This window comes from Erythrolamprus reginae, chromosome Z (assembly GCF_031021105.1).
Source record: "Erythrolamprus reginae isolate rEryReg1 chromosome Z, rEryReg1.hap1, whole genome shotgun sequence".
NCBI lineage: Eukaryota > Metazoa > Chordata > Lepidosauria > Squamata > Dipsadidae > Erythrolamprus > Erythrolamprus reginae.
The window spans coordinates 31,410,310-31,423,259 of record NC_091963.1 but is presented as its reverse complement, the minus strand read 5'-3'; the positions used below and the strand labels follow the sequence as shown (position 1 = coordinate 31,423,259).

The 12,950-nt window shown below is 44.8% G+C and overlaps 1 protein-coding gene across 1 annotated transcript; it reads left to right on the top strand.

Moving 5' to 3' along the window:
- The first annotated feature begins 5,562 nt into the window (after positions 1–5,562).
- SKIDA1 (SKI/DACH domain containing 1) lies at positions 5,563–10,271 on the top strand. The gene is made up of 2 exons (XM_070727156.1): positions 5,563–5,658; positions 5,876–10,271. The coding sequence occupies exon 2, from the start codon at positions 6,118–6,120 to the stop codon at positions 8,725–8,727; it is 2,610 nt and encodes an 869-aa protein (XP_070583257.1). The 5' UTR covers positions 5,563–5,658; positions 5,876–6,117; the 3' UTR covers positions 8,728–10,271.
- Positions 10,272–12,950: the final 2,679 nt, after the last annotated feature.

Below are 12,950 nucleotides of genomic sequence, written 5' to 3'. Positions count from 1 at the left end.
CTTTTAGGCTATTTTTAAATAGTTGTAGCTGTAATGTGTTTTAAAGCACCTAGGTTTGCTATGTTTTTTTAAATCAATTTGAGACTTTTAATTTATAGCAACAGTCTTTTAATTATTACCTCATCCTTCACATGCCATCTCCCTAACTACTTTGGATATATTATTAAGGGTGATAGTACAGCATATGTACTTACTGTGAATACCTATTTTGAACTAGAAAATGTTTTGTTATTTCTTTTGGTGTACATGTACAAACCTACTGGTTCCCACATACATTAAAAAAAACCCAAAATGATATTCAGGATAGCTCTGGAAACTAAACTACCTCAAGCAGAAAGAGATGATAATGTAGAATAAACAAACAAACAATAGGATTGCATGAAGGAGGGCATTGTAGTGTGAAAATGTATCAAGATAGAGTGAATTTAAGGACTTGGTGAAATAGAAGTTTAAAGTGCTGTTGCATTTCACAAGTAAACCTTTAAAAGGCTATAAATGGTTCTGAGTAATTCTCCGAGAAAGAAGAGGTCAGCTTGGATTGTCCTGCTGTTTTAACATCATCCTGATAATTCTGTGAAAATATATCAAAGTACAATCTGAAGAGGCAGTTTCAAATAGAAACACGCTCAGTCCTTAAAATTCACACAACAATCCAACATATTTTTATATCAAAACAAGAATTATTGGAGTGCTCATAGGGGCATATTTACACCATTAGGAAGATAATACTATTTTTCTCTGTTATTTACTAATTAGCTTTATCATCTTCCAAGAGTGCTTCAAAATGACATATGAACCAAGGCTTTAAAAACACCATTAAATCTACTGCATGGGTAAGAAGCGTATTTGACTGTCTACTATATCAGAAACCTGTGTATCACCAGTCTTCCCATCTCATGATTCAGGTAAACTGACTTGGAAAGACTAAAATAATTCACCTCTGCCATTTTGTGTTTGTTTTTTCATTCGTTTGTAACAGAAAACCCTTTCATGGGAAGTGAGAGGATGGTCCTTGGTTCTTTTGAAATAAGATTTTCAAAAGAGCAGAAAATGCCAGTGCCCCACTACAGTAGCCCAGTTTGAAAAATGCTTAAAAGTTAGAGGAGCTTTTCTACTCCTGCATAGATCCCCACACAGTGTAAGCCTGTTATTCCACAAAGAAAACGGGAGGCCCAGTTCCACGCCTTTAGCACCTTAAGTACTTTCCCAGCAGCGCCCATAATTCAGTGGAGTTAAAATGAACCTTGTTACTAGCCCAGCTTTTGAGAAGATTTCGCCAGGATTTGGGCAAAGAACTACCGTGCATTCAGGAATAAATCCCAGTATGCTGGTCTTCTCAGGGGCTTCTGTGATAGGAAGGTGAAGAACTGAGGGCAAGATTCCTGGGCTTAGAAGTGAGTCACAGTCGGCTAGAAGGCAGACCCTTCAGGAGGGAGCCTGCTTAAGACTGGAACCCGAGACAGCCAGAATTGGAGCATGTTGCTTTAGCTGGGCTGAAAGATCATAGCCCAGCAGAGGGGGAGGAGGGAAGGGCCTGCATTGCTTTTCCTCTAAGAATGTCTCTCTGGAAATGACCGGAAATAAACACCTTAATTTTTCACTGGCTCACTCATATTCATGCACAAACATGGACATGGTCTCTTGTATTGGGGGTGGGGGTATGGAAGAGGGGGAAAGGAGGTGATTTTTCATGTGAATAATGTGAAATCTTAGTGCAGCCCCCAGATTGCAGCAGGCGATCTATGATCCCTAGGACAGCCCCACTATTTCTTTCCTTCTTTCCTTCTTTCCTTCTTTCCTCCTTTCCTTCTTTCCTTCTTTCCTTCTTTCCTTCTTTCCTTCTTTCCTCCTTTCTTTTTCTTTTTCTCCCCTTTGCTCAATTAGGGGTCTCTGAGCTATTGTGTATAAATCCAGCTTGCCTTCAAACAAGCTGCCAGAAAGATCCTATGAGGGAATCTTGTTTTGATGATCACAAGGAAACCAACTGCTTTCTTCTCCCACTATTTCTCCAACCCCCCCAACCCCCAAAAAAAACCCATCAAGAAGAGGATGCTTCAAGAAATAAAAGACCTAAACAAATCTGGTGGGAGAGATTTAAATCCAATTCACTGCCTGTCTTCTTAATTCCTGTGACTTGAATTGCGCTTGTGTATTTATTTACTTCTTCGTTTGTTTACCCTCCTCTACTCCCCATTTCTCTCTGTGTTTTTCTAGTTGCCTCCCTCCCCCCTCCATCCCCCCCTCTCTCTCACACACACATGCATATGGTGGGGGTAGAGATAGGCTGCTATGAGGGTGACTTACATAAAATAAATAAGAATGTACTTTGGAAGAAATTTGGATTCATACCAATTCTTAATAACTGTACGCACATGCATCAGGGTATGCTTTTAAGACCAATGCTTATAGCAAACGAAACCTTTTTGAGAATTTGAACCTTTTCTAAAGGGTGCAAGTAATCTGCAAATGTGTGTGTGTGTGTGTGTGCATGCGCGTGTGCCAGCAGCTGTAGGTAGAGGGGGTGTAGAGACAGCAAGAGAGATTCCTACACCCCATTTATTCCTGAGTACTTCACAGCTGTAAAGGGAATGTTGGTTTGGCTTATGTTCAATGGCAACCCAAAGGAATTGAGCTGCACCAGGTCAAACCAAGAACTGAACGTTATGGAGGGAAAAAAATACTATATGCAGCTACCAGAGAGGAGAGAACTTCGAGCCTTGGGCCACAGCTTCTTTCTTTTTGTTCCTTCATCTACAAAGATTCCAGAATCATCAACCTTCAAAAGCAAAAAGGAATAGAGGAAGGAAGAATGGAAGGAGCCTTCTGCTATCCCAGAAAAAAAAGATGAATAAAATATCCTTCCTTCCTTCCTTCCTCCTGTCTCTCCCTCCTTCCTTCCCTCCCCCCCTCCTACTACAATGATTTTTTTAAACAGTCCAAATAGCTGTTTATCCTCAAAAAATAGGCTCCCAGCTCCAGAATCCTTGGTGCTGCTCCTTGGTGAGTGGAAGAGGTGTCTGTCTACAGGCAAGGTGGGGAGCTCAACTTGAGCTGTGCAATATACACCCATTCATTGTTTACCTTTGCATTTAGATTCTGCTGAAGAGGCTGGGAATTCAGGCAGCTCTTGAGGAGCTGAAGGAAAGCAAGCAGTCACCCAGGGGTGCTTCTTTACTTTTTCCAAGGGCCCCCTTAATTTCCGGATGCCTCCTTGCACATGCAAAGAAAGACAAAGTCAGCCTTTTGGGGAATCATATATTTGGGGAAAGAGAAGTGAAAGGATGTAGTCATGCAAAACGGCCATGAAAATTAATTACAAAAAATAGATGGGGAAAAGCAGTGATGTGTGCATGTGTATATAGGGTGTGTATGTATTTATTTATTGCAGTGCCAGTATAATAAGGAGCCCCTTTCCTGTACCTGCAGGTCTATATCAAGGGGAGGGACTGAGGAACAGAACCATGAATTAGAGGAGAGGATTTATTCTTTCTCTCCCCCCTCCCTTTTCTGCAAAGGAGGGATGTATTTCATTTTGACTCTGGCCCTGAGCTATGGGAGGCCTGATTTGTGCATCTGGCCAAGAAGGCAGCTTAAAATCAATGGATGCCTCCATCCACCACTTTCCAGAAGCTTTGGAGAATTCTGATTGTAGCCCATTGACTGGACTTCCATTGGAAGACCAGCCTTTGGCCTGATTCTACACCTACGGAACCCATTCCCTTCAGACTGAATGTATTTTATTCTTTGTGTTTTCTTGCATTCAAAGAATCCTTACTCTTGAAGAGGTGAAAGGGCAGTGCTGGTGGGCAGGGCATGGAGAATAATGTACACCTCTGAAACTATCCTGTAAGGTCCCCCCCCCCCTCCCCGTGAGTTTTTCCTTAGACCAAGATATTGAATATTGGGAGGTCACTTATAGGAGTTACAAGGGGAGGCACGAAAGGCAATTTCAATCTGTAGTGTGTGCTCTCTGGCAAATCCACTGTCCTACACAGTTCTGTACCCCCAGAGCAAGAGATTGCGGGGATCGAACCAGAAGGCAGAATCGAACCTGTAGAAGTGCTCCGCAATGGCAGCTGGTGGTAGAAGCTGTAAATTAGAAGCATCCTTTTGACCCGCTGCAATTTCCTTCTCCAAGTACTTCTCTTGAATCTGTTACCATTTCCCCCCTCTACACACACACACACACACACACACACACACACACACACACACACACCAAACAACCAAGGCTCAGGCGATCCTGTGGCACTGGCTCGGAAACTCAAAGCCTCTACCTTGAGAAGCCGCCCCGCAAACTGTGGAAAGTGGATACAGTTCTAGCTTATCTCTGCTTTGTTACGGGTCTGACGTGAGCCCACGTCCTGATCTCTCCCCCCTTCCTCTTCCCCCCTCTGCTTCCCCTCCCCCCCAAAATCACAGGCAGAATTTCATTGAAAAGTGTTACAGTATGACGGAGCTGGAGCTCTAGAGAAGCGCACTGCCCCAAAGAAACCCTAGGAGGGGAGTACAACTTAGCTCTTGGGGGGGGGAGGACGAAAAGGGGTGTATGGTGGGGGGGGGGGTAGAGAGGAGCGAGAAAGAGGAAAGAAGAGGCACCTCTAGTGAACGTGAGTATGCTCGTTCTCTTAGTCGGAGGGGGTGGGTGGGGAGAAAGGAGACATCCAAATAACAACAAATACGCCCCAGCTCTTAAAACAAAGGGAAAACTTTAACGCCGGCGGAGGGACCCGCCAGACAAGCAAGTCTCCTTTGACTCGTTAGGAAGAATAAACGCCCCTTTAAAATGATTACTTAAAATGGTTACTCTGCTGTTCGGGCACGCACGCACATACACACACACACACCTCAGTCATCTTTCCATCCCTAGAACTCTTGCAGTGTTTTGGTGGGGGTAAAAGCCCTTCTTTAATTATACGAAATGGCTGGATGGAGCTTTCGAATTGGTATTTATTTTGGGGGTTGTGCTAAAGGCTTTGTAAAGGAAAAGAGAGAGAGAAGGAAAAGGAGGAAGGAAAGGAAGAGGAGAGGAAGAGTAGGAGAAGAAGGAGAAAAGGAGGGGGAGGAGGAGGAAAAAGAAGAAAGGAGGAAGGAGGAAAGAGGGAGGAGAAAGAGCTGGAAAAGGAAGGGGGAGAAAGGAGGAAGAGGAGAAGGAGGAAGAGGGAGGGAGGGAGGAAGAAGGAGGGAGGAAGAGGAGGAAAAGAAGAGAAAGAAGAAGAAAGAACTAAAACGTTGTCAGCAATCCAATTCCAACCCGTTCCTTTAAATAGTCGAGCTGCCTTTGGTCTGGCTGAGAACCTCTGGTTTGTTTAATAGAAAGATTTATATACTAACAGTATTATTTACTTTGGGAGAGAAGGTGGCAGTCTAAGAGTATGCTAATTAGCCGAAGATTGGGGAGGGGGGCTCGGAGGGGGTGGAATATCAATTTTTATTGCATCACCTGTCAGGAGTGTCCAATCAGCGCTGGCTTTAGGGGAATTAATTGATGAAGGTGTCTCCGGACGAGCTCACTTCACTCTGTCATTTGATTTGGAGCGAAAGCAGCGGCGGGAAGAACGGCTGCGTGGCTCTTCTGCCTCCTTCAGCAGCCCTCTGGCTTTACATTCCTTTATCCTGGGCTGGACAGGGGGAAGAGCCGCCAGCCCAAGGACACAGGTAGTGAGCCAGCCTCTTCTGCTACGTCGCGAAAAAGGCCGGGGCCACCAAACTGTTATATTCCCTCCCACTCCCCAGGACATGATTTTTTTTATTTCCACCCTCCAGGGCTCTTTCCATTTCTCCTCCTTTCTGCCTCGCGCTTCTGATTTTTTTTTTTTTTTTTAGTCCTCCGAAGTTTGATCAGGAATAACACGTTTTGTTCTTTTCCATTCAGTAGGATGCCTTGAGACCAAACCCAGCATCTGGCTAAGGATTTTTTAAAAATTGCCTTTTCGTGTGTGGATTTCTTCTTCTTTTTTTTCCTCCCCTCTATCGCTGCCGCCCCACCCGCCCGGCATCGCACCTTTCCTTCCTGCTGCTGATCGCCGTTCCAACTTGTGGGGTGCACGGCGGGCCGTCAACCCATCCATTTTCTGCTTCCCCTGCCCAGATGCTAAGCTTAATTTAAGGCGCGCCATGGAGGATTTGAAGTCGGGTTTCGAAGAGGTGGATGGCGTACGCCTGGGCTACCTGATGATCCGGGGCAAGCAGATGTTCCCCCTCTCGCAGGTCTTCACAGATCTTCTGAAGAACATCCCGCGCACCACCGTGCACAAGCGCATGGACCACCTGAAAGTCCAAAAGCACCATTGCGACCTGGAGGAACTGCGGAAGCTCAAGTCCATCCACTCCATAGCTTTCCACGCCGCCAAATGCACCCTCATTTCCCGAGAGGACGTGGAGGCGCTTTATACATCGTGCAAGACCGAACGGGTCCTGAGAACCAAGCGTCGCGGAGGCGCCAAGCCGGGCCAGGGGACCCTGCCACCCGACCCCTGCGCGGCTTTTTGGAAAGACAAACTTTGCCTGAGCTTGAAAGAAGGGACTACAAGCCAAGCCAGCAGCAGAAAGAAAGCAGCCTGGCGGAAGGCGGCGGCCGCGGCCGCGGCTGCACAAGCGAGAGCTTTCCTACCGGCTTCGGATCTACCTCATTTTTGGAGCAAACCCGCCGGGTGCAGTTTGCCAAGCTTTGCCCGATCGCCTAGCAATGAGGCTGTAAACTATGAAACGGGCCAGCTTGGCACCGGCTATGTCTCGCTGGCCACAGCACCCGCTTGTTTTCGTAGCCTGCTCTGCTCCAAGCATCCTCATTACTACTACCATTCCTCGGCCGCCATTGCCACTCAGCCTAAACTCGCGGCGGCGGCGGCGGCGGCAGCAGCGGCGGCAGCGGCAGCGGCGGCGGCAGCAGCAGTCTCTCGAAGCAAACCGCTGGGTCTGGGCTGCAGAACGAAGCGGAAAAAGAGCACCGAGAGGCGTTTCTCTGCCGGGTGCGGGCGGCGTGTGGTGATCCTGCCCCGCGCTTGCAAAGCTGCTCGGAGCGCCGTGGCGGAGAGGCTGCCTGCACTGCGCGGTTTCCTGACCCCGCAGCTTGCCCCGGTTTTCCCGGAAGCTTACAGCAGCGACTCGGAATCCAGCTCCTATTCGAACCACGCAGACAACGACTCCGACTTCTGCTCCAGCCTGAGCAGCACCAGCAATTCCGGTTCTTCTGAGGAAGAAGAAGAGGAAGGCAGCTGCGCTTCGGATTGCAGCGAGCTCACCTCCGACGAGGAAGAGCAAGAAGAGGAAGAAGACGAGGAGGAGGAGGAAGACACCAGCTCGGAATCTGATTCCAGCTCCGGGTCCAGCCACGTCTCGGTTCAGAGTATCCGCTTCAGGCGCACGAGCTTCTGCAAATCGCCCACCCTCCAGACTTCAGCCAGCCTCGTTTCCCAACCGACTCCTTTTGCTAGCCACGAGGAGCTTCCAGGTCCAGCACGATTCGTCAAACGAGAAGCGTCGGAAGAACCTGAGGGCTGGAAGATCCCGGTTGGCTGGTTTTCAAAAGCTGAACCGGGCTTGGACAGCACCGCTCATCTTGCCAGAGGTGCGTACTTACGATTGCTGGAGCAGCCCACGGAGGGAGCCAGTGGCGGCGACGAAAGATCTTTCTCGACTGGCGAGGACCACTCCACACTCGTGCCTGAGGTAAAGTCTCTTGACCTGCCTGGGGTCCCCTGGTTAGCCTGCGGTGACTCTTCTCCTAGCTCAAAGCCAAACCAGATTTTGCCCCAAGCGAGATTTTTCGGAGAGGGCCAGACCTGCCAGCCTGTCCTCGCCTCTCACCCTCACCCTCACCCTCCTCTTTTCCCAACTGGTGCAGACAGCACCGCCGCTGCCCCAACCCACCTGTACAAGGAGCTTCCGGGAAATGCCCAGTTCAGTGGGAGATCGGCCACATGCCAGGGAACTGCTGCCGTTGCAAGCCCAGATCTCCAAAGCCATGTCCAGCTCCTCTCTTTTGTGCCCATTGACCAGATCAAACTCGAGGATAGCAGTGCTAATGCTGAGTATGGAGCTCTCCCGGTACAGATCCCCCTCAAATGGGAAGAGAGTGACCAGGAGACCAAGGTGGAGGCAGACTGCCAGCCATCACCGCAGCCCGGTCCCACCCAGCAGCAACCTGGAACTCTTTTGCTGTCAGCCAAGGCAGATCCTACCTGCCTAGAGGACTCTTCCAGCCCTGCCAAGAGCACTCTGTGTCCAGCGTCACTGAGCCGGACCCTTGCTGCATGCACTTTAGGCGCTGCTCCTGCTGCCAAACCTGAGGATGGGGATTACAAATTTGGAGCTCGAGTGAGGAAGAACTACCGCACCTTGGTGCTGGGCAAACGAGCTACCACACTGACCCCAGCACCACTCAAGCCAAATCTGAAATCTGCACCACGCAACCCTCGGCCACCTCCAGGGAAACTCCCAGAGGCTCAGGAAGGTGGCTTGGATGACTTCACTGTCCTCAACCGGCGCAAGAGAGTGGCCAGCAATGTCACCTCCACCCTCAAGAGGCCATTCAGCTTCATGGGCAACTTTCCCTGCCCTCCCTCCTTGGTGGTTGGCCCAGATGGAGATCTCACACCAGCCTATACCTTAAGCACTGCCAAAAGTGCCCAACCACCACCCAAGGCCCATCCTATCTGGAAATGGCAGCTGGGTGGGTCACCTATACCTCTTCCACCCAGCCACAAGTTCAGGAAACTGAACTGAAGAAAGTGCTAGGATGGGAATTCTACTTTTATGGTTGATGTGAGATGGCTTTGAGTTTCTGAATTCATCCTATTAATAATAGTTATAACTAATATCATTTTGATTCTCTCCCTTTCCCAACACCTTCTTTTCACTACAGTTCACCACTCTGGTTTTTCTTCTATCGCATCTGCTTGCATTTTGATTTTTGGAATTCTAGTTTATACCTCCCAGTCACTGGGGGGGATGGGGGGGAGAGAAGACAGCAAAAAGTGGATTATTATTATTATTAATTTGCCATGAAAACAGATCATGGGGGGAGGGAGAGAAGGGTTTAGTAGAGTGCGTGAAGGGAGAGAGATCTAACATTCCACAGACTACTTCAAGCAAAAGTCTCAAGTTAATTAAAAACAAACAAACAAACACCTCAGTGGACTCTCTCAAAGCTGGAACACTTTACTGTCAGAGATTGCTCATAAAGCACCTGGTACCTCAATTCAATTGTTACAAGTAAATGGTTGGGGTTTGGGATTTTATTGGTAGAAAGACTATTTGAATGAGCCATTAATATGTAATGCACTAGATCTGGAACATGGAAGTCTGTACAATTTTATTCAGCAAGAAGTTGCACAGGGACTTTATCATTTAGTTGTGGGGAGGGGGGTGCGCGCTTCTTCTTAACTTCTAAGTATTTCCCCACCTCTTAATCTCCACCTCACCACCTCTTTTCTATCAAAATAACTAACATGCCTACATTTAACATAGAGTGTATGTTTCTAGATCATTGCTGGGACAATTGTTTCTTTCACAGCTGAAAATCAATAGGAGCAGTTAAATTTAGTTGGATTCTTGTTAACATTAAAATGATCCAGGACAAGTCAGTTTCTTTTTTAAAGGGAGAAGCATTCTATCCCTTCCCATAATAAATTGTTCAGAATGTCCACATATCATATCTTGATTACAGCATTCAGTCTCCTGTATCACAGACCAGACTTGTGTACGTTTAATTTAGAAAGCCCCTTCCCCACACTAGCCCCTGAATGATTGATAAGGACTGCAGTCTTAGAAGGATTGCAGTGGAGCAAACTGAAGCTATGTTTTATTGGAAAGATGAAGGAGTATCCATAATTGTGTCTCTCTCAGATTGTGGGGGGGAAACAAAATAATACTAATTTTTTTCCCAGATTTGCATTGCAGGAAAATGCAATCATCCTCTCCCTCCCTTTTTAATACAACAACAGAACCCCCAAATTCCTTGCTTTCAGTAGCTGCTGTGATCACCCAAACTCAGGTGTCTGAAACCAGGATGTGACACTGTTTTCTTACATACCTGGAAATTTCAGTTTTCCCAACCATCCTATCTTTGTAGCAAGACCATTTTTTACTGCACACGACAATCAGAGGCAATTGTCTATATTTGCACTTAAAATTTGTCATAATTGAAGCAAGCGGACTTCTAGATGTTGTGATAATGGAAACAGTAAATCAAAATGATGGAAATTTGCACTCTTGAAAAAGCATGCTTTAGCTTTATTTTCAAATAAAACATTGTTTTAAAAAGAAAATGTTCATATATTTCTTGCAGGATTATTCTGGTTTTCATTATTGTGTGAAGTGGGTACATGAGAAAGGACAGATACTTCTAGAGATTAATTATTGTTTCTATACAACTGTGGTGAAAATGTCTCAAATATAACTGTGGGATAAGAAAATAACTTCTGCAATGTTAGTTATCTCCCCCCCCCCTAAAAGCTGTTGAATCTTTGGATCTGGTTCTTTTTCCTTGGATCAGATTTTGAGAGCGCACCTTTCTTTTAAATTAAAAATGCTGAAGGATGTCCTTTAAGAGGCAGTCCCAAGAGATAATATCTTCAATTGCAAAACAACAACAACAAAAGCAACAAGCCTTTGTTTATCCTGAGCATCAGAGTCAATTTTTCTTATGGAGATGTGATGCATATGTTATTATTTACAATGTTGACATTTCTGCTATAGGTTATATCTCCCTTTTAAAAATTCTATACATTCCAAATAGACCGAGATAATCATAATCTCATACATCTCGTAGGAAGATAAAGTTTTTTTTCTATCTGCAAATTATGTGCAAGATCCAAAGATATTTAGAAATACTTTCACCTGCTTGTGTAGTCAGGCTCCCTGTTACCAGCTTATATTTCTCATTTACAGGGCTGCATTATATGTTTTAATTGCTTTGCTAAAATGTGATGGTTTTAAAAAGGGGAGATGAGAAGGCAAATGAATTTTTTCTGGCAGAAATGTTACCCTGAATGTATGTGCATCTAGATGTGTGTCATCCAATCTTGAATGAATGAATGTCTTTTGGCTTGGAACATCCCCTCCTTTTTTTCTTTTTCAGCAACCCCTAAGTGATTTGCAAAGGGTCTTTTACTCCTTTGGGAAGAGAGACCTGCCAAAAGACATACAGCCCTAAGACCTGCCATTCCTTCATCCAGATAAACTCACACAGGCTTTCCCCATTAGGTAATACTTTCACAAATAGAAGGATGGGGGGGTGGGTGGTTTTCTGCATTTAAAAAAGCAGGCAAATGTCAACATTCCACACTGGTTTTTAAAAATGTTTTTATCCTGCCTTGATTACTTATAAATAATTCAAGACAGAGAATACTCCTTCCTTCCTCCTATTTTCTACTTAACAATCACCCTGTAAGGTGAGTTGGGCTGAGAAAGAATGGCCAAAGTCACCCAGCTGGCTTTCATACCTAAAGCAGGATTAAAACTCAGAGACTTAAGGTTTCTGGGCCAGCATTTTAACCACTGTACCAAGTTGGATTAGCTTAACTTTCAAATGTGAGATTAATTTTTTAAAACTAAAATCAGTCTGTTGTTATAATTTCATTTAGGGTTTTTAAGATTGATTTGCTGGTTATGGTTTTGAAAAGTTGTAAGATAAGGAACATTAAGCTTTCCAGACTGCCTTTTCCAATGGACACATGGCTCAGGTTAAAAAAAAAGTCTACAAAACCACCCACCTTTGAATCTTCCCAAATTCTAGAGAGGTCACTTACTTTCATATGTGTAACTAAGGCCTTTTAAGTTTCTGACAATCTGGTGGGCAAAACATCCATCTATCCCCTTCTCCTGTCCTCTTTATTGCTTTCTACATATCTATGCATTTTTCCCTCTTTTGTTTTTGATCACTGAAGTCAGTGGCTGGTAAAGATGAGGACATAGGAAAACCCCAAATGCTGAAATAATTCTTCACTACATATTATTTTGATTTTTACAGCCTTGGATCAAAGATATTGACCCATCTGATCACTTCAACTACTAAATCATATATTGGATGATGGGAATCTAGGGGCAAATTGCTTCTGTGCTCATTTTGGGGATTTTTTTAAAGCCCTAGTTTAAGGGGGGGGGGAGAGATCAGTCTTTTTTATTTAAATAAATACATGTAGGAGTTACCTTTCAAAAAAACAAATAAAGAAATTTAAGAAGAAAAAGAGGGGTCCTAAGTCAAATTGGATGTTTTAATATTATATTATAATAATTCTTGCAGGTCCAAGAAATTCTTGTCCTATTAAGAATGCTGAGGAAAACATAAAGCCACACTCTGCTTCTCTTGCTGCAGAGCAACCTCTTCTGTTGGTCTGCTTTTGAGCAGAGAATTTTATAGAGTGCATCCCAAATTAATGACCTGAGGAATGTCTACCTGTCCTCCCCAGAAACTGAGGCCTTCTTAGCATTCACAGAAGACATTCTTCATTTTTCAACAAGACTTGAATATAGGTGAAATGTTCTTATTTAAATACTCCCACATGCCAATATACCTACCAGAAACCCCCATCCCCTTATTTAAGCAGGAAAACATACACACAATCCTTGGGGACTAAACCAAACTGATAAAAATAGTCTAACACATACTCTGAGCTTTACCTTGGAAGCCAACACTATAGAAATTCTTCCCATGCCAGGTAACTGAGAAATGATATCCTCACTCTCCAACACAAAGAAAACACAGGACTTTATACATTTAGTAAATCAAAGGGAATGGATGTGAAAATAATTTTCAGGCATTTGCCATCAACTCCTGGTTTGCAAAAGGAAATAGCCTCTAGAAACACAATTATTTTAACTGAAGAGGCAAAATGATTTTAATAAATAAAAAATAAAATCTCATTTTTTTCTAAGCAGCACTGGGAAGTTAAAAAAAGAAAAAAACATGTCTGATTTATGGAAGACTCTTCTTCATGTATTTTTGC

Coding starts and splice junctions, on each gene's coding strand:
- SKIDA1 (XM_070727156.1), top strand. CDS start 6,118: ATGGAGGATTTGAAGTCGGGTTTCGAAGAGGTGGATGGCGTACGCCTG.